Below are 27871 nucleotides of genomic sequence, written 5' to 3' on the forward strand. Positions count from 1 at the left end.
AAATGGCAAACAAAACTGCTGTGAGGACTTGCCTGGCTGCATCACTTCTCAGAGAACTGGCTGTCATGCTCTAAAAATGCCAGGTTGCCACCTTAACTAGCTGTGGCCTGGACCACATGTTGGTTTTGGTGCACCTTGTGCCCTGGTCTTCTAGGCTTGTAGCTCTTGCTGCAAGTGTCCCCATGGACAGCCTTGTTCATCTGCCAGTGAGAGTGACTGCATGTGGGCTGTGGCAAGCAATTTTACTCTAGAAAATACTATATATATATGGAATATAGTACACTGATACCTTATGGAGAGCAGATGGGCAGGGGCAGCACCCAAGTTCACTCCCTGGGGCTGTATTACACATGGGTGTAGACAACATAAATACGAGTCTTCATCAGCTGAGTAAGATGATCCATGCTCATGCAGCATTTTTGTGTTGCCACTTGATGTGCTGAAGCACACCAGCGTGTTACCCTTCACTTTGCTTGTGATTTAGTGTTCATCTGCAGGCAGCTGCTTTCCAGACTCTCCCTGCTGGCTGCTTCACAAACACCAGTGTTCTCCCTCGCTCACCTAAACAGTTTGTCCAATATTCTGACCATGGTTCTGTTTTCCCATTAATCTGAACATGTTCAGTCATGAAATCAAGTGTAATTGAGATGCTCAAACAGCAAATCAGTTAAGCTTAGCTGCAAGGGCAGTTTTTTAATTGATTTTCTTGCAAGTAAGGTTGAGCTTTTCACAGAAATGTGTGGATCTCAGATCTTCCCAGAAACACTTGGGATGCTATCCACACTCTGCCTTTCAAAGATCTTTTGAGCAGTACAAAACTAAGCTTCTGCTCTTCAAACACATTTTGAAATGTGTTCTCTGCATGCTGCACATGCTTAAGTGTTGAACTTCTATAAAATCCTCTAAAGCCCCTTGTTGTTGGGAGCTCTGTAACTCCGGGCTCATTGATATGAGGGAAGTTGGGACACCTAAGAATTGTTTCATCTACAATGCAGCATCTTCTCTTAATTAAAAAGTGTCTCTCATCATGATGACAGGCTGTCCGTGGAGACATCTTGATTACAGAGCTCTGCTACAGTAACTTTCATTTTACAGCAATTCACAAGAACCAGCCTAGGTTGCATTTTACTGAAACTGGGGAGTGAAATTTTTCATTCAGGCACCATACTGGCCTGAACAGAAGGCAGCCTCAGATCTCTCTTCTGAGAAGCAAAGACAAAAAATTATGTATATATATAAATATATATTTCTATTTAAAGAGAGAAAAAAAAAGAGAAAAACCAAAAATACAAACCTCAAACACATTTCATCGCTTCCCTCCCCCAACACTAATTAAAACATACCTTAGGCTCTGAGGCTGCTACCCACACAAGTTCTGCCAATCTGTCCATGGGGTGAAGGCCTTTTAGTGCATGGGACCCAGGGCTCTCCAAGCCTTGGCAGCTCAGCTCCACAAAGATGCAGATCCAAGTTGCATCAGCTGGTTCTGGCTGCCAGAGTTGCACATTGCTGGCTTTGTAAGTTGGCTGCACTGGGGTGTTGTGTGCACTGTGGTTTAACCAATTTGAGCAGTTTTACTTTCTCAGAAATCCTGAGCACCTGACTGTGCTGAAAGCTTCAGCTCAAGAAGCTGGGACTCCAAATTAAAAATAAATGTGTTCCAGGTACCAGGGTCCACACAGTCTGTGTGCACTCAGTAATTGTGGCCAAATTAATGCATGAAGATTTGTAGGACCTGCATTTTAGACAGGTATTGCTCAAACTTTTACTGCATAGGTCTACTCTTCAAAGTCTAATATTGCCAAAAGCCTGAAAGAGAAATCCAGGATGGCTAAGATAGCCTGCATTTTAGTGACCTCCTTGCAGAATCAGTGATGTGAAGATGAGAGAGGGGTTGCAAACCCCTTGTCAGGGATGCTGTCAGCAGCAGGGCTGTTCCCTGAGGGCAGCTCAGAGCCAGCAGCAGTAAATTCTGTTGGGACATGTCCTTCCCAACAGGGCACAGTCCCAGGTGCCAGAGGCCTCTGGGCATTCTCACTTGGCTGACCTGCTTTAACCCCTATTTCCCCCTACATCCTCCTGTCAGAGGCCCATTTACAAGGACCACGGGTGTCTTTCCTGTCATTGCACATAAATTTAGTAATGACAAATACACATACTGGTCCTTAGGAAGGACATGGCAGTGGGCAGTGTATCTTTACACTTTTTACAAGCTTTACACATCTTTTACACACTTTACACAAGGTAAAGCTTTTAGCTTTTTGTGCTACTGCTTTCCCTGATCTCCACCCTACTGGATGTTGAAAGTCCTTGCCAAAACTTGTAATTCCAAGGTGAGCAGGCCTGAGACCTGTAGAAACACACACTCTGGTTTTGCCAGTAAGCAGAGGACTTTGAAAGACTAAATGATTTAGCAAGCTCTTGAGTGCAAAATGCAACCAGTTGGAGCTCTGCCTCTCACTACGCTGGAGTACCTATTCAGAGACAAGTGCACTGAGTGATTTGTTGCTCAAAAAGAAGATCTGATAACTGGGACATGAAAATCACTCCCACCTGCTCTGGAGAGGCTGATGGAAACCAACTTGACATGTAAGCAGAAAGGATTTCTGTCACACAGCAAGGACTAAATGAAAACACTACACCTGCTGTAATAACTGGTCCATTTGAGACAGTTCTTTCAGACTCCTTTCTCTAATTCAGAAATGGCCCTGAATCACAAACCTGTACCTACAGCCAGGTGCTCATGGATAAGTGTGACTGGGCATGGAAGAGTGCAAGTTGTAACCAGGAATTACTGCAAGGCTTGACTGGCACAAACACTTTCCCACCCAGAAATTACTCCCTGCAGAGCCCTGAGCTTGTCAGCCTCTCAGTGTTTCTGCTGTCAGGTCTTCCTCACCCTCATTAGTCCTTAAGGTATGGATGGGCACCTTTCCTGCTCCATGTTGGCTTGGAGACTTCTGCAGAGGGGGAGCATTGAGGGATGGATGGAGGAGTGATAAAGAAGCCCAAAGAAACACTGAGTACTTTTACAGGTGGTAAAATAGAGGATGAGTGACAATTTTCAGGGCCAAGGGATGCTGTGACTTGCACAGGGAAATACAGAGCAGAGCTGGGAGCTGCTTCTCCTGCACCTGACTGCTGATAACACCTATCAGACAGGATCTAAACATGTAAATGCTGTTCAGGTCACACCTGCAAACGGTGTGAGTCTTAATCCATTATTTACGACCCCGCCGAGACAGGATCCGAATGAAGTTGCATGTTTGTGATACAAAAATCATCAGTCCAGAGTAATCTGGATCTGCAGATCTAAGGACAAAGAGGCCAAAAGGAAATAATATATCTGTTCTAAAAAGATAAAAGTTTTCTGAATTAAAAAAAAAAAAAGTAAAAAAAGGGTTTACATTTGCTTTTGAGAAAAGAGCAAGGGCAGGGAAGAATTTATCCTTTCTCTGAAGGATTGTGGATTTTCCTGCATGGATTTTTTTTGGTATGAAAATGCTGGGCAGAATGTTTTTGTACATTATCCTGTGAATGGTATGAGATTTATGAAGGGTCTGCTGCTCCGCTGGAAATATTTGGTTTATTGCCCATTAATCAAAAAAACTGCTTGAAAACTACTCATGTAAACTGCTCATATCTTAGCAAAAATTGGGCAAATTATTTGCCTGCAGGATAATAAAAAGGCAGATTGGTGGGAGCTTTTCCTGCTTTTATTCTCCATGGTGACAACTCAAAGGCAACGACTTCAATACTGTACGCATGGAAAATGTCTAATGCTTGGTAATTGGGGATGTGGATGTCTCCCAAAAAGCTATAAAAGTGTTACATTTTCATTATAGAGTACTGTTACGTCCTTCTCCCCCTCATATTAGAAAAGTTCATTACAGGGGAGGACAATCTAAGTAAAAGAACAGCAGCAAAGAAAGCCACTCACTCACTGTGTAATGGCTGGGAAATGGCTGTGGCAGGCAGCAACAGAGACAGGAAAAAAGCCCAGCCCATCTGTAAACAGCAAGAGGATTGTACCCCTGGGCCAGGGCTCAAGTTTCCCTGGACTGAATTTCGCTTTTAAAGCCAAACCTGTCGACTTCTAGTTCACACTTCTAACCCACGTGTAAGTAACAGCACCTTGGAACTCTGTGTGCTGCTCTCTCTGCCACTGCTCTCACCAAGGACAATGAAACCTGAATGCATTTGCTCCTGCTGTTTGCACTCCACAGCTCTGACTGCAGCTGCCCTGGGGTTGAAAACAACACTGACCCCTTTTGAAATTATGTTCAGCTTTAATTTTTAAAAATGTTTCCAATAGCACCCCTGCTTGGGTTTGATAGAATATCTGGAGAGCCCGGGGTTTTGTCGTGGGCATTCTGTAATTTTTGTTTTTATAAGGGGTAAAAGTGCCTTTTTACAAAATGCCACTCATTCTACATCCAAACTGGTTGGAACCCCTAGGCACCACACTGAAAGCTGACTGGAAATAGCCAAAGGAAAGCAGAGGGGTCAGAGAGGCATTACAAGCATGACAAAAATTGACAAGCAAAAGGGAGAGGGGGTGATGGCCTCCCCTGGCAAAGGCCCCTGTGCAGGCAGGGGTGAATGTCAGAAAGAATTACAAAGGTCACAAGAGAATTCATATGGGAATCATGGCAGGTTCCTTCCTTTAGTATTAGCTAACTTTATTCTTTAGATTTTTGCTGTTCCTAATGCTGGTAAATCCAGCTGGCATTTTTGAGATCATGTCAAAATGATAGCTGTTTCTTCACATTATGCAATAGATTCCTTTTCTGATCTTCCAGGAAATGAGAAAGGGACTTTAGAAGCCCCAGGTGACTGTGAGGGTGGTTTCAACATCACAGCTGTTGTAGAAAGCATGTATAGCCAGTAGAGCCTGATGGAGATGCTACACCACAGAGGTTTCTGGAATTTTAGGGGCAAATCTGAAGCACCAGGCAGATGCCAAAGGTGTCTTTGCTCCAGTAAAAAATGGGCTAAAACCTTTTAGCTTTTATTTTCACATGTTCCAAACCCTGTACTTGGCAACCAAGAATGGATCTTCACACACATCTTGTGTGAAAGCTGCCTGGAGAGAAAGACAGCTCCATGCAGCTTCTCAACAATCTCCACATCATTAAAATTATTTTCAGAATATCCCAGGCATGATAAACACCGTGGTGCTGCATTTATGTACCTGGAACAGTTTGAAGCAAGGTTTGACTTCTGAAATATTTTGTGATTGCTCCTTCTCAGGGATCTCTCCCAGCAGCTGTCCTTTGTTTCTCAGAGGTGCAGCTCTGGGGTGCACTGCTGATGGCCACCCCTGACCCAACTCCAGTAACAAAAGTGGGGATGTTACAGCTCCAGTCCATATGCCAGCAAAAAGACCTGAGTAATTCTGGCTGCCCATTTCAGCTTATAAATGTGGAGAGTTTCTCAAAAATTTAAAGTATTCAAAGTGCTAATTTTGTTAATTTTCCATTTCAGTGGAAATGGAGTGTTCTGAGGATGTTCACACTGAAGCCACCCATTGGAACTTTTACAATGTACTTTAAAGGAATAATGGGATTGAAGAGAAGTAATTACCACTGGCATTTATTTTCCCATTCCATTATGTCAAAACCTTTTTTTTTTTCAGTAGCCCAGATCACTTTTTTTTGACAGCACAGTCTAATCTACTGCTAAAGCTTGATCCTGCTTTTGCTCTGGGGCTATCTTAAATTTTTACAGGATTCTCTCATCATCTATTTTCTTAGCAAGTCACTGTTGTGATGCTGTGATTTTAAAACCACAAAACTCTCCATGTCCTTGACATGACCCAGACATCCATATCCAGTAAGAAAAGGATTTTAATTTTATGCCAGCAATAAAAATTCATCACTGGAACACTTATAATTTGAGACCACACAATAACCAGGCTCATTTATTTCCCAGTGCCAGCATTCTGCAGGTGCTCTGAAAGATGGCACAGACACAAACCATTACTCCTCTCCTGAAACATGAGGCTCCTCTCGAGCTGTCTGTCAGTCTCTGGCCCCCTTCTCCCCTGCTGCAGGAGTCACAGGTCATTAGGGTTGTTTTGCTGTGCAGATATTCTAGTCACCCCTCACTTCTTGATTTGGTCCATTTGTTGCTGCTGCAGACACACTTCTAATGGGAAAAATAAAGGTGGCCTGAGGACAGACATGATCAGTAACTGAAAATTCCTGCAGATTTGTACAGAGAGATATGAAATACAAAATTTTAGAGCAAGGTTGCTGCTGCTCATATCTGACTTCAGGGAATTAAGACCTCCTTTTTTTCCTGCAGCTGAAACTTATCATCTGGTAAAATTCACAGAATCACTAGTCATAAAATCTTCAATACTTTTCCAGTTACCTGGATTCAAGAGATGTTTCCAAATTCTCACAAACAGTTGTTTGTACAATTAAAACAGTTTTCTTAAAAGAATTAGCTTGCAACTACTTATTTATAAGCTAGATACACAAATGGCAACTCCTTACACACAGTGTACAGATGCCCTAAAGTACCAGCACTGAACAAACAAAACTGACTCAAATAAATGAAGACTCGTATTTTTAATACACACAACTCATTCCTGAGGGCTTGATCAAATAAACTACAGTGACTGAGATAAGGGACAGAACATAACTGAAATGAGAAGATTGTAATGCTTAGGCTGAAGTATGATTTAAAAGATAGAGGTATTCAGAGACTGTAAAACCACTGGTTTGGGCCCTTTCTGGCACAGCCAGATGCACTTTCAAATTTCTATGTCAACTGTTTCCTGGGTCTGATGGAAATGATAGCAGGCTAAGATCCCTTGAAATTCATGGCACAGGGGTTGCCAAGGTTTTCAGACTAACAAAACATCAACTTGCTAGAATCCTCATATGTCAGGAATGAAATGTTTGATTTAAAACAGCACATAGTGTAGCTCTGTAGACTTCTCAAGGCCTCAGCGACCTCAGATGGCAGCCACCTGCCCACCTCTTGCAAACTGTGCTGTGATTTTCCTAAGAACAAACAATTAATGGTAAAAAAAAAAAAATGAAAATACTTAAATGTTAGTCTCTCCAGCCATAATACAGGTAGATGGTAAATGCAGTTGCTAAGTTGCTCTCACTTTTTGAAAAATCATGGCACTCAGGCAGTCAGGTCCCCAGTGACTGGTAAAAGGGACACATCAGACCCATTTTAAAGGGATAAAAGAACAGGGCCCTGGGAACTCTTGACCAATCAGCCTCACCTCTGTGCCCTGAAAGATCCTCCTGGAAGCCACCTCAAGGCGTATGGATGGGAGAGAAGTGATTAAAGATAGCTGGCTTGGCTTCACCAAGGACAAATCACACCTGCTTACTTTGAGCCCTTCTATGACAGAGTGACTGCGCTGGTGGATAAGGAAAATCCATCTGATGTCATGCACCTTGACTTCTGGCCTTTGACAGTCCCACACATTTCATTTCTAAACTGGAGAGGGATGGGTTTGATGGATGACTACCTGATGGACAAGGAATTGGCTGGATGGCCACATGCAGAGCATCACTCGGTGGCTCAGTGTCCAGAAGGACACCAGTAACAAGCGGTGTCCCTCAAGGGCCTGCAGCAAGGCTGACGCCGTTGGACCTTCATCAACGGCACGACAGTGGGACTGAGCGCCCTCTCAGCAGTCTGTGGGTGACACCAAGCTGAATGATGCCATGGAGTCACTGGAGGCAAGGGAAGCCATCCAGAATCACCCTGGGACAGGCTCGAGGAGTGGGCCCATGAGAACCTCATGAAGGTCAACACAGCCAAGTGTGGGGTGCTACACCTGAGTCAGGGCAACCCCTGGTATTGATGCACACTGGGGGAAGAATGGACTGGGAGCCCTGAGAAGGACTTGGGGAACTAGATGATCTTTAAGGTCTATTCCAAACCATTCTACAATTCTGTTTTTTTAGTGGTGGATGAAGACTGGACAGGAGCCAGCCACATGCTCTCACAGCCCAGAAAGCCAACCATAACCTGGGATGCATCAGGTGAGTGACCAGCAGGCCAAGGAGTGGAATTTCCCTCTCCTCCATTCTCCTGAGACCCCACACAGAGTACTGTGTTCAACTCTGGGGCCAGCCACATAAAGACATGGACCTGTTAGAGCAGGTCCAGAGGAGGGAGACAAAAATGGTCAGAGGGGCTGGAACACCTCTTCTCTAAAGACAGGCTGAGAGAGTTGGGGCTGTGAAGAAGGCTCTGTGGAGCTTCCAGTGACTAAAGGGACCTATAAGAAAGCTGGAGATGAACTTTTTACCAGGACATTGATTTTCAAGTAAAATAAGGCAATTTTAGATTAGATACAAGGAAGAAATTCTTTACTGTGAGGGTGGTGAGACACTGCAACATATTGCCCAGAGAAGCTGCAGATGTCACATCCCTGAAAGTGCTCAAGGTCCAGTTGGATGGGGCTTTGAGCAACCTCATATGTGGAAGATGTCCCTTCCCATGGCAGAGGGTTGAAACTTTAAATCTTGAAATCTTTAAAGGCTACCTCCTGCACAAACAATTCTGCAATTCCACAATTGTATGTTCCTGCTGGCCAATCTCTCTCTGGCCAGGAAGACCCAGCACTGGGATTTCCAAAACTACAGTCATCAGTAGAGGAGTATGTGAGAAGAACATCATCCTTTCATCATTTCACCTTCTCACATGAAAACTGTCATCAAATCCATGGAGATTATTTTTTGTCTCCCCTGACCATTCCTGGTGGGTGAACTATCTTGCAAAGGAGTAATACAGAAATTAATCTATAATTTTTATGGAGAACTGCAGTGATGTTAATATACCTTGTGTCCTAAACAGTACTGCCAGTATGAGCATGTGAAGCCAGACAGCTTCCCAAATTCCCAGAGGAACAGCAAAGATGTCATTTCAGAGGGTGATAATGTCCATAACAACAGGGCACTAAGTTGTTTCTAGATGTAATAGGAATCAAGATACTGGAGCTTAAAATGTTCCCATCATTTTTCCTCACATGATGATTTTAGCAGCTAAATACATGACTGCATAATACCCTATGAAAACCAGAATATCAGGCTTCCAAATGGTGTGAAGCACTCACTTTAAAATAAAGCTATGCCTGAGACAACAGCCACTAAAACCACATCCCAACCAAAGTGAATGGAATGGTTTTAAGTGAAAAGGGTGACTTCCAAAGCTTGTATCCGTCCACAGTGCTTGTCCTTTCCCACTGCTGTTACTGCTCTCTTCAGTAGTAGTTTCTTCTGGGAAACTATTCCCAGAAAGGAGTGATACCAGTGGCACAGGATGAAGGTCTGCAGCTGCCCTCTCACTGAGACTGTCCCCTTCTTGCTTCCTTGAAACAAAAAGGCCACTGACTAGAGTGGCAGAGGTGTCTGGTGGTGCTGAAAGCAGAGCACTAGGAAGGCTAGAGCACTGCTTTTAAAAGAGTGGAGTAGGTACTCCAGCTTGAAGCTCCACAGTCACAGTTGAGCTGCAGGGAAATGCAACAGCATCAAAACAAAACACAGTTGGGGGCAGGGGGGAAACAAATCATGCTCTCATTACAATAAAAGCTACTTTGACCCACTTTCAAAACAATACATCCATCTCACCTGCAACTCTCATCACACAACAAACAGAACTAAATATATTGAACAAATCAGCTCATAATTGTCCCTTTCCCCATTCAGCCCTTATCAAGGTAACATCTCATCAGTCATTTTCTTACAGTGTCTGAAAGAATGTGGATTTTCTTTCATGATTTAGGGCCTGATCAGCTGAAGGCAGTCTGCAGTTGTAAGAACAAGGCCTCCTCCCAGCATGGGAATGATACAGAAAAGGCTTTAAGTATGGAGACAATTTTGATCCAAACAGAGAACTGAGACAGAGAGAGCAAGAGGCACACACGCCTCCCTCTGCACGTGGGACAGAGCAAGAGGCACAGAGGCAGCCTCACTTGTAGTTCAGGGCTGCAGGGAGGGCTGCAGGGGCAGTAGGGACGTGGCTGCTGTCCAGTGCAGAATGGAGGGCACTGGAAAACAGGGTGCCAAAGAGACCCCTAGCCTCATTTTCTGGGCAGACTCCCAGAGCCTCTGAGATCGAGTGCTGTCCATGGGAGTTGGTCTCTTACAAAAGCCTCAGCTCCCCTGGATGAAGCAAAAAATTGAAACAGTCCATGGCTGATGGCTGCAAAGGTTCACAGAGGCATGTTTAGCTTGTTGTTCTGCATCTTCTCCACTGCAGTCACCTCATGATATCCAGCCCATCAACATGACAGGTCCACAACTTCAAACCACAAGGGACATCCTTGTTGGGAAATCATTCTGAGAGGAAAGAGAGAAGATTAAATGTCAACATTTAACAGGAAAGCCATCATTGGAACAGACAAAGGGACAGACAAAGCTTCGACAGAGACACAACTAAACAGCAACAGCTTTGTCCACTCGTGATCCGGTCCTCTCTCCCACAGCCAAGCCACTCTAATGATAAGATCTTCCTCAAGGTGCAGACTTCCCCATATGGGTTAGATGGGGAACATCCCCTCCCCCAGCAACCATGAACCCATCGGTCCTCACTAGATTGGACTGTTACAGGATATTCTGCACTTGCTGGTATCCTGGGTGAGGAATGCCTTTGGCATGAATGATCCACATGGAAGCCCATGGGAGTCTCTCTTTTCAGAAAGGTGTCTCTTATATCATCCCCTGCTGCCAGCCCTGTCCCAGTCCAGAAGAACAAGAGCCTCTCAACCCTTCCTTAACAAGGCCAAAGCAAAGTCCTGTAATTTCTGTAAGGCCTCGGTAACTTCCCTACCACAATCCTCCTCAACTCTAGATAAACTCCCACCACCTTGGTTTACCAGGCCACAGATGCCAAAGACATTGCTTACCTCCCCAGTCCCAGGCACATCTGGCTTTCCTCTCTATCCAGGACTCCATGTAGGAGCTATTACCCCTTCTGGCTTCCTACCCCCACAGTTCCTTCCCCCTTCCCACAGGAAGTGACACCCAGACTCCAGGTGTTACCATCCTGAAAAACCCCATTGCCCATCAACTCTGGTTAGTAACCCCTGCCTGGTGGCTCTCCGCTCAGCCTATTTGGACCAGGACCACCAGACATGGCCTCACTGTTTTCTTGGGGTCCTTTTTCCTCTTCTTGTCAGAGGCATTGAGGTAGGCCTGTTCCCTGGCCCTATAGGAAGGGCCTCGGCTCAGCTCCCTCTCGCTGTAGGGGGGCAGGCTGTCCTCCTCCTCGTCCTCCTCGTCCTGCTCGGGGGACGACGACTGCTGCGGCTGCGACTTCTCGGCTTTGTAGGTGGAGGGCGGTGACCAGGCATAGTAGGTGCTCCCTCCTCTCTGGCTGGGCTGCGAGCTCAGCTTCGAGGGGGTTGCACAATGGTCACCACTCTCGTCGTAGCTCCGGGATTTCCTCTCCAAGACGCTGCTGAGGTAGGAGTGATCGTATTTCTGGCTCCCTCCGGGCGTCCGGCTCACCAGCCTGGGGAAGTGCTTCTCCTCGTGGGCCCGTCTCCGGGGCGGGCTGTAGGACCAGCCCCGATCCGAGTCCGTCAGCGGCTCCCGGTTGCCCCTGCAGCGCTTGGTGTAGTATTCCTCCATGGAGCTGTCCTGGTGGGGCAGCCCCCCGCCGCGCCCGCCGTGCGACTCGGAGCGCTCGAAGCGCCGCATTTCCTGGCTGTCCGCCCGCCGCGGCCGCTGGCTGTAGGACTCGGCAAAGGCCGCCAGCTCGTCCATGGACACGGCCGGCACTCCCACGGAGAAACTCTTACGGGACAGCATCTCCGACTTGGATCTCTGCTGGCTGGAAGAGGGAGGAGGTAGAGTTAGAGGGCAGGGTCCAGCTGTGCTCATCCCCTCGGCTGCCTGCACAGACAGTGGAGGGAAGCAGGCCCTCCTGGGGGCACGAATCGTCTGAGCTGTTTTCGTCATTTTCAATAGGAAGAGATCTATCACATCACTGAAACCCTGGGTTCTCTCTGCTGACTGTAAAGGCAGCTTAGTGCAGATAGCTCAGGTCCTTCATGTCTAATGTTCCTTGAGGTTATCCCCAGAGTACACCTGCCCTGTCCTCCAGTATGCAGGGCTGGACCTGCTTCTCCTTCATCCTAGACCTTCTAGGTATATATCTTGCTGGAAAAACCCAAGAACCCAGCCATAGAAGCTCACAGCAGGGCAGTTTTGAAGAAGGTTTAAAGACAGCTAGTACAATAGCCCAGAACTGAAGGAAATCCCTGCCATTGCTTTTGGGATACTGGGCTGCTTGAGGGAAGGTTGTGCTATCTCTCTTCTAGGCACCAGAGTGCAAGTCCTTGAGGCCTGGAGCACTGGTCTAACTGCACCAAAGCAGGAGGGTATGACAACTATATAATAAAGCCCACCAGCACTGGGAAGTGCTGGAGGCATAAGATACAAAGCTCAAGAGAGATAATTGCACTTTCCCACTGTGGGCAGCTTGGCTTGGTTCCCTATTGATCTCACTTTTACATCCCACTGGGACTGGGGCTTGTACCTGGCTTTACCAGCTGGGTAAGCTTCAGCAGGCTTGTGGCAATCAGCTTCATTCTGACCTCATCTAATGACACGTCCAGATTTCCTATTTCTCTCTAGCCCCTCTCTCCTGCTAAGCAGAGCAAGGGCAGCAGGAAATAGGGGAGAGCTACCAGTCCATCTGTCCCTTCTGCTTTCCTCACCACTTTGCCAGATAGAGCTGCCCCCCGGCGCGGTGCCCCTCACCTGTGCCAGTAGCTGTCGCGCTCATCCCTGTACTCAGACACAGCCTGTGATCTGGAGGCGCTGCCCCCGCCCACGACTCCTGCCCAGTACTCGGCATCGCCGTCCATGTCCCCCGCGGGGGGCAGAGGTTTCCTCCGCGCCTGCCGGTAGGGCTGGCGGAAGTTCAGGTCCTCCTCGTGCAGCGAGCTCAGCTCAGAGACAGTGTTGTTATCTGCAGGGGAGGATGCAGGAGAGAAATGAGATGGGCATCGCCTGATGGCAGCCAGGCGGGGATTCTGAGGGTACCACAAATGGCATGAGATGCCTGTGCTCCAGATAACAGCCTTCAGGAAGAGCTTCCCCCCAGTAATATGTGTGAGCTCCCTGCCCTTGAGAGGTGGTCACCAAGCTTGGTGGGACACCACTACAGCACAGAAGTTGTGCCACCTCCCCTCTTCCCGGTGTGAGACAGGCTGGCTCTGGATTTGGCCTGACTTGCCCAACCCAAAACAAAAGCAACCCCCTCAAAAAAAGATTAAGAAAAAAAGTAAAAGGCTGTCTGAATCACTGTCAGTCTCTACTCCATCAAGCACACTGACATCTGTAGGCCTGACATACCAATCTGCAGAGGTCTTTTTATAGTAAATCTTGTGGGTGGAGAAGACAGTGTGCTCAGCAATGACTGTTTTAGAAGTATATATAATTTGTTCGTTATGCCTAATCTGTAGAGAGCTTTGATGTGGTGTCATTCCTTAAAACCCTTCCCTCCAATGATTTTCAGGATCCCAGATGTCTGTTTTAAGTGAGCCTCTAGAAGTGCCTAACATGGGTTAGCTCTGTGTGCTACTCACAGGAGCTGAGCCCCCAGCCTGGCACAGGACAAGCAGCAGCACTGCAAGCCCTCCCCACGCACCTTGTCCCATTCTGCACCTCTGCCTCCTAATGTAGAAAGATCCTCACTTGGGTTTGTATTCTCACACACATTAAGTGCAGCCTCGGCCTTTATTTAAGGAAATAAAGCTTACAAGTGGCTGTGACAGTGAGGGGTTCCACACAATTCTGAGTTTGCACCATGCCCCTATTCACCACCCTGCTCCTTCTGCAGGGCAACAGCCACTCCAAACAAACTTCCTGCTTCCTTTAAGCCATGCTGTGGTCACTGCAGCCCACAAAACACACTTTCAATAAAATCATCCCTCTCCTCTTTTGCCATGCTGGGAGTTTACAGACACCACACTCTTAAGAAATTGTGGAAAAAAAATATCCCAGACATTATCATACCACAGGCTGTAGAAGGTATGAGTAGGGACCTGGCTTTTCAGATGCTGATGATCCCAAAGTTCTATTATATGAGTAGACAATTTTCATGAGCTTTTCAGTATCCCTCACTTTGCTCCAAGAATGATTAGGTAAGCAACAGACCTTTAAAATTGGAACATACCTGTAAGATACTTAAAATCCAGACTTTATCTGTCCCAATTGGCTTATCCTGGATATCATATCCTAGGGGCTGACCCTGAGGCACACCAAGTGAACTTTAAACTATGAATTTCCCAGTCTTTCTTAGGTCAGTGGGGAAAAAAAGGAAAAAAAAATCAAACCATGCTTGTTTCTCACATCGTTCTCGCATCCTTCTAGCCGGGTCAAATTGAGCCAATTCTTTCTCCACATAGTACAGCACCTTCATGGAGTCCCTGTCCTTGTCAGCCTGGATCCTGTACCCTTTGCGCACTGCTAGGGAGAAAAAAGAAAACATTAGAGGAAAACCCATGTAAGAACAAGGAGCCTTTCCCACAACACTGCTTCTGTAGTTGAGCTCACGTCTCAGCAGGTAGGCTGCGTCAAAACACACTGAGTCAGTCGCTGCTCCACAAGAAATTCGTCTACAGTGTGGGATGTGAAGTTGTAAGAACTTGCATCATTTTGAAAGTTTGCAGGAAGAGTAAAAGAGGTTTGGAAATGCCCAGTTTGTACAACCATCCAGTGATGGACACTGAGCATGGTGGGCCATCTTCACAGCACCCCACCCCCGTTGTGTGAGACAGGCTCACTCTGGTTTTGGCCCGCTTTTGCCCAGCTAAAACAAAAGCAACGCCCTCACAGCTGCAGAGTGATTCCAACTCCCACAGATGATGGCAGAGAGAAAAGAAGAACTCATTTCTCCTTCCTCAGCACTACTGAAAGGATTCCTCATGGTATGGGAGAAGCAGCCCCAGAAGATCAGGGTTCCTCTAAGCTCTCAATCTGCAGAAGAAGCAAGCACCTGAGCATTTGGGAGCTGTCACTGTGCAAGACCACTCCACCCTCCCACCCCCATGAATTCTCCTCACACAGGTTGAAGAGTGTGTGGCTAAAGCTCCAGAGAATACAGAAGGAAACACAAAGTCCCACAAAGCACATCACACTGCTTTGAGATTTATACTGACTCCAGGGATGAGGCCAATCAGGTCTGCTCTGGAATTCTTTACAAGCTTTACTTTACAGAAAAGGTGTGAAATGCTTGACTTCTGGGAAGTCTGGACAGCTTTTTGACTTGTCCATGGGCCTATGTGTAAAAAAGAAGGCCCTATATACCTGGAGCCAAAGCAGATTTAACTCTGGCAGGTTAGCACCATACACACTTTACCTACTAACAATAGCTACAAACAGCCTGCCTACCTTAAGGCAGGTCTATGGTCAGCAAGCAGAGAACTCCACCTTTCCACTCTTTCTTTGAAGAAAATAAGGTTTTTATAGCAGATTATTTAAGAAAGGTCTCAGCCTGGAGCTATTACAGGATTGATAGAAATTCAGGTCTAGGTACAAGAGAGGACTACAACCCTCAAAAATTCAGCCTTATTAGAGAACCATCACAAGGACAATTCACTTAGCCCTACAAAATGGAACCTGCCTGCCTCGAATGGGGTTAACATGTTCCCTTGCGGGAATACTGCAGTGTTGCATGAATGCTCCTGCTGGGGAGCAATTTAAACACTTGGACAGTGGTTCTGAGCCAACCTGTTCCTTCTGTTTTATCCCTCACCACCGCAACACATCGAGCTATTAACATATGGGTTCGGTAGTACGTCGCATAGTATGTGCTGTGTGGGCTGAGCAAGGACTTGGCAGAGGTATTCTTAGGCACCTCCTGCCCTAAACTGCTGAGAGTGTGTCTGTGCACTAGGAAATAACCATGCTCTTCCTCAGGAATGGCTGTGCCATGGAAATGGGTAGAGTGATTGATTCCTCCCATAACCCCACAGATTGCTTCAGCGTTCCACTGTGGGTTTGGACTGAGCACGTGTAAGGTAAGTGATTGAGATATTGCCTTGTGTGTCTGCACTTGGGAATGGCATAGGATGTAAAAATATAGTAGGGGTCTATCAGGGTCCTTCTTTTAACATGCCTCCAGACATCAAGGCTGACAGCAGTGTGTGCTTTATTATCCCTGTGAGTGAATGCACAGCGGCTGGAAATGCAGACACTGGTTTACAGAACACAGGGAATCCTGCCCCTGCCCCCCAAACAGGAAGAACAGCAGGTCTCCTCAAATGAGGCTGGACTGACTGGCCTCCAAAGTGACAGCCCTGGCTGCACTGCATGAGCAGCAAGGGCAGTTCTCCACCCCCACATCGTGGCTGGTACCTCACTTCTGCCTGGTACTGTGCCAGGAAAGAGGCCTCTCACTATTCCTTCTTCTAATGTGTGGACTGGAGCTCAGCTAAGCTGCCACCTCATTTATACACAGGCCAGCAAACCACTCTGACCTACTCATAACCCTTGGGGAACTTGAACAGGCAGCTTCCAGACTCTTCCCAGAGCCACTGCTCACATTGAGGCTGTGCCAAATATCTATTTGGGCAACCTCTATAGCTCCTGGAGCTGATAGAGAATTAGCTAAGCTTCATGCTAGCTTCATACTAAACTTGCTACTGCAACTCCCTATCAAAAGGCAAATGAATTTCTTGGTTAATTCTGCAAGCACCTAGAAATCAACTTTGGATTTAAATCTGCAAAGATGACTGCGAGCAGCTCATAAAAAGTATTTTGCACTACAGAGAAAGTAGTTTTGTCTCTGTTTGTTTATTAGTTATTTCTCATAATGATACTAAATATTCAACTTATTAAATCTCTTCTTTATTGCCTCAGCTGAGAAATAGAGATATTATTGCTTCTTCCTCACACTCTTCATCTGTAAGTTGCTATAATCCTTTAATCAGGTCTGAATCATTTTAAGACCATTTTAATTATAAAGAAAAAAAGATGCAGAGATGTTGACCACATGTCCAGAACCACTTGCTGAAATCAAAGGGAATGGAACATTCTTCCCATATTTTCTTCTTTTGAACAGTTCATAAATTTCTAATGTTTAGTTTGTATTTAACTAGACAGTATTTTTATTCTTCTGTGGGTGGAACCAACTCAGCCAAAACTGCAAGCTGTCTTCCTGCCCAGAAAGGACATCACTACTATTTTTTTTCAGACAAGTATGTTTAGGAAGTAAATGATGTCTCATGCTTATACCCTTCTCATGTTAAAGATCTAGGACCAAAAGCTTCCCTGTTTGCAGAGTTTAAAGGATCAATGCAAGAGCCTCTAGGTAACCACTGCATTTAAAATAGAGCATAAATCCTAACTTATGTGTTGTCAACACTCTTCTAAATAAGAGAGATAAATGTTTTGGGTTTTTTTTCTCCATTCCTATTATATATTCCATATCCTAAGTTTAGGATAGAGTTCCTAGGCTCATTCTGAGCTTTGCCACATGGCTTTTATATAACCCCAGACAAATTTTCTAAATATCCTCAGGCCCAAGTTTGCTCACTCAATCCCCTCACAGGGGTCATTTATAAGCACAGAATCTATCTAGGGAAAAGGATGTCGTTTTTAGCCAGAATTACAGAATCCTCCAGCACTTTGGATCCCATTTTTTTTAAATGGACTTGACAGAAAGGTTGAAGTCCTAAAGATACATAGTTTCAGATCAGACCTACACCAGCTGTGTGGAGGACACAAAGCCTTTTTATTCTCTTTCTGAGAAAAGCTTTCATTATAAACTCAACCATCACCTGTTTTGTTTAGCTTGCTGCCTGGCCAACAAGCAAATAAGTAGCTTGGAAAAGCCACACAATGTTTTCTCTTCTACAGCCTGTCATTAGGGGATATTATAGCATTGTGGAGGACCTTATGTGTAAAAGAACAGAGTACAGGCTGTAACTCTCCCTTAGCCCCACAGCACCTTGAACAACAGGTCCATGATCTAGACTAAGGGTTTGTCCATATTATTGCAAAAAAGATTACCAGATTTTTAAAAAAGCTTAAGAATCTCTGTTGTCTTGCAACAAAGGTTAAAGCTCTGTGATAATGTTTTTATTTGCCATATATACTATTTCCTGTCAAGTCCTGAAGTGAGGGATTGAGTCCAGACACTTTATTTGGAGGCATTATATATTAAATGCATCCTTCTGTATAAGGATCATGGCATCCTAAGAGCCATTCCATTTGGCTACCAAATGTATACTCTGTTTTTTATTCTGAACTTGTGCTCTGCTAGTAGAGACAAGACTGGGAGCTGTGATCTATCTGACTCTTAAAAAATCCCTGGAGTTCCCACAATCAGCACCACACTCTATGTGCAGTGACATTTTTCACAGGAGAAAGAAATTGAAGCACTGGGGCGTCATTCATCATTTTCTGACAAAGGTTTTTGAATTGGATATGTTCTGTATTGGATCAGTGATTGATTTATTTCCTGTTTCAAAATGCTCCATTCCAGAGTTCTGTTTTGATTTCAGTGGCCAAAAAAAAAGGTGTGATTGTTGAAAGAAAATATGTTTTGTAATTCCAGAAAGGTTAATTTCAGAAAGGTTAATATACTGACTGGGACAGCAGAAGCATCTGTAGTGTTGTTCCAGAAGCTTAATTAATTATGCTATTTAATCTTGTCTTTTCAGATGTGTTTTATCAACACTCTGTCGTGAGTTAATTTAACAATTGATACTTAGTGTGGTGCTTTGAAATCAGACTGTAGCTGGGTCAGTGATGACTCTACATTGGTGAGAGTTATTTCTGCTGCAGAATGTTTGAATTTAGACAGCCACTCTGATTCTGGAATGCATGTGGCTAAATTGCTGCCCTCTTTTCTCCTTGATGGCAGCTTCCTTTGCAGCAGCAGAAGCAACCCTCCCTGAGACAAGAGGCATCACACTGACACTCTAGGTCTGACACAGATCCACAACTCCTTTCTAGTCACGAAGCCTTTCATCACCCACGTTTCACAAATGCAAAGGCTGAACAATAAAAGTGGCCTATTGACTTCTGTAAAGTAGAGGACAGGGTCCAGCCCCAAAAGATCTTGGGCAGAAATATCAAGGGAACAGGTTACTTTGCCCAAAATGCCATGGGGACAGTAAAACATGCTGCAGCAAAACCTGCTGCCAGAGGCCAAGCAGTGACCTGCAGAGGGTTGGAAGGACAGTTTACAAAGAGAAAGCAGCTTGCAGCAAGGCATCAGTTCTAAGGGGAAAATGGCTCCTGCCTCTGCTCTCCTGAAATCATCTTTGTCCTTTTGTCCTCTGCAAGCCAAATGTCTGCAGCAGTAATGACAGGGGTCCTGTGCAGAGACTCGGCCTCCCATACCCTCCTGACCTAATTAGATACCCACAAACTGACTGTGTTGATGGCCCTAGAAAAGTTAGACCATGTGGCCCTAATGCAAATGTCACTGTCAGAGAAAGCATTAAAATTTCCCTGTGTTCCTTCTCCTCACACCACTCAATCAGTGACAATCATTCCTGCCCTTCCCAGCCCCACTCCCAGTAAGAGGACTGAAAGTTGTGCCTGGCACTGCAAATTACCATTTTGGCTCCCTCCGCTGGCCTCACTTGGGGCTAAGGGAGGAGGGTGTGACTTATCCATCAGCACAGCAGGAGATGGGACACCAGCTACAGGAACACTGGGGATGTAGTATGGACCTGGCATGGCAGAGACTGCAGGGGGGTACCCAGCTTTTGCTGCTTTGCCTGCTACATACACTGAAAAAGAAAAAAAAAAAACAAGAGTCAGCATCACACACCAGCACCCCACAGATCCACTGGACATGTGGATGAAACCTGCACCAACATTGGTGGCGACCCCACAGGAGACAACCAGACAAATGAATTAACAAGGACCTGCCTGAATTTCTCTAAGCCTCGAAGGGTACTGAAGGGAGTTTAAAATATGTACTGCATATAATAATAATGGCACTGCGAGATGCCCAGAAAGACACTCAGGGTACGACAGCCAACATGATTTAGTGGCAGTTCAGCTTTAAAAATAACTGATGACTCAAGCAGCAGAATGAGGCTCATGGAACTTGACAGATCTGACTGAGCCTGACCAGGAACCTTGCTGGGTTGCAAGGATTTTGCCCTCTCTGTTGTAGAGGACATCTGATTTGCATTGCCAGGAAGAAACCTCCCAGGATGCTCTTAGCTCTGACCCTCAACATTCACTGACACAACAACAACTTTGGAATGGGAGCATGACACTTTGGAAAAGCAGACACAGCTGCCAAGGCAGGGAGGGCTTGGGGAATTACATTTGTAATTAACTTTGAGCATTCAACCATTGAGTAATAGGTCAGATGCTTCACTCCCTAAGAACCAGTCCTTTAGCCAAGCAAAGTGCTCAGGGCAAAAGAAGCAATATTAGCAGATTCTCCCCCTGTTCTGCCAGGGAGCAGAAGTAGCAGGGCAGAAGATGTGCACCAGGCTTGGACAGGGTCACTCACGCGCCCGGGGACAGCAGCAGGACTCAGGACAGCAGGGGCAGCGGACGTAACAGCAGCAGCTGTGCGGGCAGCACTGGCACCAGCAGATCCCCACCAGGAGGAAGAACAGGAACGCTCCCAGGATCACCAGGCCCACAAAGACCCACTCTGGAAAACAAGGGGAGAAAGGGAGATAGTTACAGGACTGCACATTGCTGTGGAAGAGAACGTCAGCAACATCCTCCCAGTGGAGAGCATGGGGACAAAACACACAGGTGAATAACAGGAGTGGACCGACTCCCTGTGGCTCTAGGACTAGGACTACTCCTCCTCTTGTGTCAAAGCAGAAATGGCAGGTGACAGTGAGAAATGAGCTACAGAAATGTGGTCCCTTCTGGCAGCATCTCTGGCTGGCTGAGAGGCGAGCAGCAGAGACAGGAGCCCCGGTTCCCCGGCCAGAAACCCTTCGTCCCACAGCAGACCCGCGCCAATGCCGCGGGACGCGCTCCATTAGCACTTGGCCCTCATCAAAGACTCATTCTTCTTGGCCATGTTCATGCCCTGCTTATGTGTTTGTTCCCTACCAACATTCCGGTTTTAATGGGACAAACGATGGTGAAAAGCAGGCTATAAATAGCCCAGTAAACGAGCCAGGCCTGCCCCTTCACAGCGAGGCCTACGCACGCAATTATCCGTTTGAATGTTTCGAACGAACATCCTATTCAGGCGCCACAGCCAGCCAGCAAACCTAACAACCACCTTTTTTCTCCCCCACCGAAGCCTCAGATGATGTGTCCCAAAAGGGAGCAGCTGAAAAGCAACCTACAAACGAAAGCACGAAAGAGCTGGCCCACAAAAACCAGGGTGGGGCTTAAAGGGGAAAAGGTTTCTCAAACTTTGCTGCTGGAAAATCTGGTTGGAGCAGGGCTCAGCCTGTGCCAGAGCAGCACCTACTGCCCCATAGGAATTCCAGACTAAGGGAATGATCAGTGAACACATCTGGACCAAGAAATCACAAGACCCTGAACATACAGGAGGCCTGGAGCTGGTTTTATGTCAGAGAAATGCACCAACCTATCTCAAAGCAAGACTGCTGGTGGGGAAAAGGCTCCAGGTGTACCCAGGTGGTTATTCAATCCCCTTGGAAAAATCGCAAAAAGCAAATAAAGTGGGGCTGCTTTGCAGTGGGAAAGGGTTTATCCCCACTTCAGAGAACAAAAAAAGCAGCATACCACTATTTCCAAACAGAAGTCCAGCGTCCACTAAAGAGTCTCCTGGTAGAGAATTATTTGAGATGAAGAAGTATCGATATGAGGATTGCAATGTGCATGAAGAATCACACAGGGAAAACAGTGCACCCCTCACCTGTGTTGCTAAGCTAAAAAGTCAAGGAAAAATGTTTCACTTGGACCATTCAAAATAGAATTTTTTCCTAGTTCTTAATGCAGCACAAAAATAAGAAGTGTCATTTTTGATCCATCGGAAGCGTTCTGTTTGAACAAAAGTATGATTCTTTACTTTGTTGGAGTCTTCCTTAACTCTTCTACAAACAATTCCCCTTTTTAAAAATGCCATTTTAAATCTAGAATTTAAAATTTACTTTGAAAAATGTCAGTCAAAGATCTGGCATCTACAAATCAAAACACTTCAGAAGTGTGAAGTGAAATATTTTAATTTTTTTTAATTCTTTGTTTCTTTTTTGGCTGACACAGATGAATTTCATTTATATTTGCATTTAATTTTGGTCCCTATTGAATATTTTTTTGGGGTTGAACTTACTATATGCTGAGAAAAAATGAGCTAACAAGTAAGGAAAGGGCAGAAGGGAAGCATTCATGAATAGGAAAGCACGAGCTGAGAGATTACTGACACAGTCCCTCAAGTTCTGCTTCTAGCAGCTGTTTTGCTTAATATTTTCATAAATTACTTTGACACGGAAAATAAGAATGTGTTAAAATATCATGACAGTAAGCAGTAGGGATGCATTGTCAATAAAGGCTGGGACATGTACAAAGGGTCTACTTGGGTCTACAATAGGAGATGTGAAATGCAGTATTATCCTGAATTTCAAAGTATGCAGCAACATTGTTGCATACCTGTCACACCAGTATCACAAGTTCAAAGATCAAGAACAATTTATTTTCTGAACAGGACTTCACTGGTTGAAAAGAACTGAAAAACAAGAGAAATGATACAGTACACATAGGATTACTCAGGCAATACAGCCACCAAAAATGGCAAATGTAACCCTAAATATTTGTAATCGGGGAATGTAATAATGCAATAAGGGAAGAATTTCCAGTAGTATTAAGGAAATATCAATGCCATCACACAAGGCCTCCTCTCCACTTGACTTCATCTGAAGTTACTGATGTTATACAGCTCTGGCCATCTTTGCAGCAGAAAAGATGAATTTAGGTCGATGGAAAGCAGGGATTTGAGGGATGAAGAGACTCTGGAGCCTGCTTGGCAGCAGGGGAGCTGAAGCCTGCTGAGTTACTCTATTAAACAGAAGGCTGAGGGAAGATGTAGCTCCTGCCTGTAAATATAGTAGGAGGATAAATGCAGGAGGAAAAGCAGGTATTATAGTTAAAAGATCTTACATAAATGGACAGAAATAGATGATCAGTGATGTAGAGAGAAGCTAAAAGAAGCCCATTAAAGAAAGTGATCCAATGGGAAAGAGAAAGGCCAAACCTTAGGCCACTCCTAAGCTTGCCAAGCTTACAGAATGGATGAAATTACATGGTGCTGGGGATGGAATGCAAGATAGGGAGCCAGACTATCCTCTCCAGTCCTGTATTTCCTAATCTATGCCAATCTAAGCAACAGCTTAGTGGCTTTTTCTTTGTTGTGTTCTCATCTTGTTTTCTACAACCATCATGGACACAGAAAAGGAGGTGAAACAGTACTGCTTGATACAAGTGGCCAGCCACAGCTATCCAGTGAAACTCAGATGTCAGATGTCCAGAGCTATCAGTGAACAGTTCACAACCACTCCATAAAGGATAAAAGCCCGGTGGAGGAAAAAACAGACAGCAAGTCCATTAGAAGTGTGTCTGTGGTCTCTCTGAACACATTCTAGCAGTACAAAAGGGGGTCAGGTTAGTGTGTACATTGCACATTGCAGGATACTCACTCAGCATATAAAGTGGATGTTTGAAATCAGTGTCCCAGCCACAGGGACCTGTGAGTCAGGATTTTACTGCACAGGAAGTTAGACCATTTCCTTTTCTGATGAGGTCAAGAAAACAGCAAAAAAAGGCTGCTGGCTCTTCCTTTATGCACAGAACTGGGATTCAACCAGCTCCCCCTGTGTAATGCTGAGATTCAAATGTCTACCAAGCTGACAAGCTCAGTGTCCTTGCTGTCTGGAAACTACTGGTTTGTGCTTGCAGAAGTATCTGCTTTTTTTTACTCGGGTAACATCAAACAGCAACTGCTGAAATGTGGTTTGCTGCTGCATCTTACACTTTCTTCTTGTCTACCCATGCAGCAAGGGTACCAGAAAGATATCTGGCCAACACACCATAATTTTATACCCATTCAATAAAATTCTAAATAACAGAGGGAAAAGTGTTAGGCAATAGAGAATCAACTGTTATCTATGCTGAAAAGACCAATCCCTCTCCTGCCATGCAGGAATTCTAGGGAGCTTTGGGTTACATTGGAGGTGGGTGAGTGTCTGCCTTCTCTCCGTTTGCATCTCTGGGACAGGCTCGAAAATAGCTTCACACATTTATGTGGAATTGCATTTTTGCACAGAGGTGTGAAATAAATGCTCCTTGGGCACCACCGGGGAATGATCAGATGACTTGAGGGCTAAATATTCTCACAGCTTTTCCCTTTCAAGAACAATCTGTTGCACAGCCTCTGTCTCCTCTGCAAGGAGTGCCAGAACTGGTGGCTCTCACTAGTTTTGGCTAGCAAGGGATTTGTCACGGAGCTCTCGCGTCGGGGCCAGCCACCCGGTGTGGCCGAGAGCACGGCCTGGCCATGCAGCACAAGAGGGGCTGGGCCACTGATGGGTTGCTAGCCAATGCTCTGTTCCCAGCACCTCCTGTGCTACCATCTGTGGGGATGGTGGAGAAGTGGCACAGGCCAGGTCTGGGGAGCTGAGTGACTGCACAGGAGCAGCTGACCCCACAGAGGGCTGTGGGGTCTCACAGGCTGCAGAACAGATTCCTCTGTGCTAGCAGGGAGAGAGCAGAGAGCTTGATAGAAAACCTCCCCAGAACAGCTCTGGCATTTCTGCTCTCACACTGATCCTGGCATGGCATCAACCATCTCTGCATGCTGGCTCCCAGCACGGCCCGGCATCAGCTCGCTCAGATCCGAACCCAGCGCTTCCCCAGTAAGTGACAGACTCTTCTCTTTAAATCCCCAGATAAAACACACACACAAGTGAAACATACACCACATAAAGATGCTGCAGAAGGATAAACAGACAAGATGACAGAGGAATAAATGATTAAGGGTGAAATGACTGAATACCTGGCATAATCTCCACAGCAAAACTGGGCAAGAGATCAGCAAGCAGCCCTGTCCTGCCTAGAAAAGACAGAAGGAGGAGAAGAAGGAGAGAGGTTACTGCAAGAAAAACACACTCCCCAGCCCCTGCCTTAGCCTCCAGTTCCCTTCCTCATCAGCCCACTTGCACTCTGCTTTATGTGAATTTCTATCAACCACAGATGTCATCCTGCTCGGTGCCTGGTGTCTGCCTCTGCACTTCTGCCATTTCTGTGTCCTTGCATTTTATCTTTATCAGCAGAGCTGGGGGGAAAGAATCTGGAACAGAGCATCTCCAATCTAGACACAAAATGACAAGAAAAAGGAGTCCCTTTAGCATGGTTACATGGTAACATCTTCCTGGAGTTATGCTCTACACATGCAAAAGCTCCTGGAAATGCACAACAGCCCTTAAACAGAAGGACACGGTTTATTTTAAAAAGTACTGATGTAGTCTCTACAGAGATGAAACATCTTTTACCCAAGGCTATTGATAAATCAGCCACATGCTTCCAAAACCCATGGATGCTGCTGTCCACGTGGGGCTCAGTGAGTGCACTGACAGCTCCAGGAAAGGAGCCTTGAAGGAATGTTGTGCAGATGTGCTAATTATTTGGAGATGCACGAGCATCTTGGTAAGACTGCGTGACAAAGGCCAACTCCCAGTGGAAGCAAACCAACGAGGGAAAGATTTGTGTAGAAATTTGTGGTATCACTTTGCGAAGGAAAAAGGAAACAAACCAAAAAAAAAAAGGCAAGTCAACTTCAAATTTATAATTCACAACCGAATACAAACAAACTCCAAGCCCAAAGGCAGCTCGGTGTCAGTTTGTTTTGGCACAGAATGTCTGGGATATTTCCAGTACACAGCAAACACCCTGCACAGTGCTCAGCTGTAATTTACACACACCTGTGCATTGGCAGAACAGCCCTAAGTGCAGCTGTGCTGTGAACTCTCCCATAGAGCCCCAGGATCATGCTGGGATTTTTAAAGACATGCATATGGTAGGAGAGCTGCAATCTGAAGAGAGACACACATTGTGGGCATAACAACGGGAGCAGCTAAGGGTAAGCCAATGCAAAAGTGGTAGAAAGCTACCTTTAACCTCCCCACATGCCCTCCAGGTCCTGCACTACGCAGCACTCAGACACAGTGATGAACTGGATCCCAAGTTCCTCGGCCTCTAGTCTGTCCTTGCAGGTTATTACAATCAAATTCCCACCATCCGTTTTCTCTCAGTGCTTCAGCAGAGACTCTGTAGAGATCAAAAATCCACAAGGAAGCCTGCTGGAGCCATAATGAGTATACCATGGCTTCAGGCAGTGCTTTGCAGCCAGTTGCAACTCATCAAAGCTGACTGGTACTCACAGGAACGCCCATCCTGATGAAGTGGTGCCGAATCCTTAGCAAAGGATAGCAGGGTGATGCTTCACATAACTGCTCCCCATTTACCACTTTGAGGGAGGACTCCTGCCACCAGTCTGCTGCAACATTTTTATCTACATTTACAAAGAGTTTCATGACATTCTTTGCAGTCCAGTTCCTGGAAGGATCAAATATCCAAGCCTCTCACAACTAGCATGTCATGTTCCACGTGCACATTAAGTATATTCCTCATTCTGATAAAACAATACACAATTCTTTTGCAGGCCTCTGTGTGCATATGTGAACAGCACCCACGTGAACCACACGCATGCAGAATATGGGCAGACATGAGCATGTAGCTCACCTCCCTTGTGTTATTACCTCTGCACAAGCTCACATGCAGCCTGTTTGAGAGCAGATGACACTGGGCAGATTGCTGGAGGTACATAGTTAACTTAGGGCTTTTACTCGTGGTTAAAAATGCAAGGAAATTACACCTTTAAACAGCAGAAACTCCTTCTCAAATGGGCACTGACAAATGGGTGCCTCTTTATTTAAAACCTACCTGGAGAGGCTCGAGCCCTGCTAGCGGTGGGTACTCTCTGATCTCCAAGAGGAATCACATGTCCAGCAGGGAAAAACATCCCTCAATATAACAGTGCCTGAGAACTTGGTGAAAACAAAGAGAACCAAAGCAGCTCCTCTGTGCTACCCCCAAGCAGCCAGTACTTCCCTGCTTGCGCAGCCTCACTTGGCTTGTCAGAGTGTCTGCCTGGGGAATTTGCATCCCTGCCCTGCCAACGGGACTCACACAGCCCTGGGGGCCCCAGAGCCCCCAGCAGGGATGCACAAAGCCTGGGAGGACCCAAGGCAACAACAAACCCCACCACAGCTCAGCCTGAACTCTGCCTGCCTGGCCCAGCCCAGCTGACAGCACAATGCCCACCCCTGGACTGCTGCAGCTTTCCACAGCTCAGCCCCCGCCCCGGGCTGAATTAATCCCCTGATAACCTTTCCCCAAACCATTCCTTCAGGGAAGCCAACAGGCTGAGGCTGCCCGCGGTTGCCCCAGCAACGGGAGGCTCCCACCACTGTCCCTCACTGAAGGCAACTTTCCTCCCTCTGCTGCTGCTGCTGCCAGCAACAAGTGCAGCAAAACCCCTGGGCACAGGGACAGGGTGGCTCAGGGCAGGGCAGGGCTGCCACTGGCTCTCACCTCCTGCCCTCTGCAAGCCTGGCCCACACGTGGGCACAGCCCAGAGACAGCTGGTGGCCACAGAGGGGCTCCCAGGGCAGCACCCTGGTGGGTCACACACTGCCCCAAACACAGGGCAGGGTGTCCTTTTGGATCCATGGCTGTAACAGCAGGCAGGAGGCAGGCAGAGCACCCATGGCCAGCACCCACCCATCTCTCCTTGCCTTGGATGCTCCTTCCCTGGGCTCTAAGCTCACCTCCTTCTCTCTCGTTTTTTTGGGGTTTTTTTCAAGGAAATTTTAAAGTGGATGCTGGGGCTAGATAGCAGTTGGTGGGGAAGA

The 27871-nt window shown here is 46.1% G+C and overlaps 2 protein-coding genes across 10 annotated transcripts in view; both read right to left on the reverse strand.

Annotated features, from left to right (window-relative positions):
* Positions 1 to 27871, reverse strand: part of LOC147654432 (uncharacterized) — a 749593-nt gene that overhangs the window by 693937 nt on the left and 27785 nt on the right. The window lies entirely within an intron of this gene.
* Positions 5832 to 27871, reverse strand: part of ILDR2 (immunoglobulin like domain containing receptor 2) — a 39237-nt gene continuing 17197 nt past the window's right edge. For 2 of the 9 annotated variants that reach the window (XM_086884110.1, XM_023944903.2), the window contains exons 4-10: positions 24955 to 25011; positions 20482 to 20628; positions 19565 to 19741; positions 14346 to 14462; positions 12750 to 12960; positions 11127 to 11817; positions 5832 to 10322 (exon numbers count right to left, since the gene is read on the reverse strand). In XM_086884110.1, coding sequence (XP_086740236.1) covers positions 10287 to 10322; positions 11127 to 11817; positions 12750 to 12960; positions 14346 to 14462; positions 19565 to 19741; positions 20482 to 20628; positions 24955 to 25011 — 1436 coding nt within the window. In that variant the 3' untranslated portion in view covers positions 5832 to 10286. Of the gene's footprint in view, positions 10323 to 10978; positions 11818 to 12749; positions 12961 to 14345; positions 14463 to 19564; positions 19742 to 20481; positions 20629 to 24954; positions 25012 to 27871 lie in introns of those variants that run through there. The other 7 variants (XM_086884111.1, XM_023944913.2, XM_086884113.1 and 4 more) reach the window with 4 other exon arrangements.

The sequence above is a fragment of the Cyanistes caeruleus genome, chromosome 3 (genome assembly GCF_971803275.1).
Source record: "Cyanistes caeruleus chromosome 3, bCyaCae1.hap1.1, whole genome shotgun sequence".
In the NCBI taxonomy this organism is placed as follows: domain Eukaryota; kingdom Metazoa; phylum Chordata; class Aves; order Passeriformes; family Paridae; genus Cyanistes; species Cyanistes caeruleus.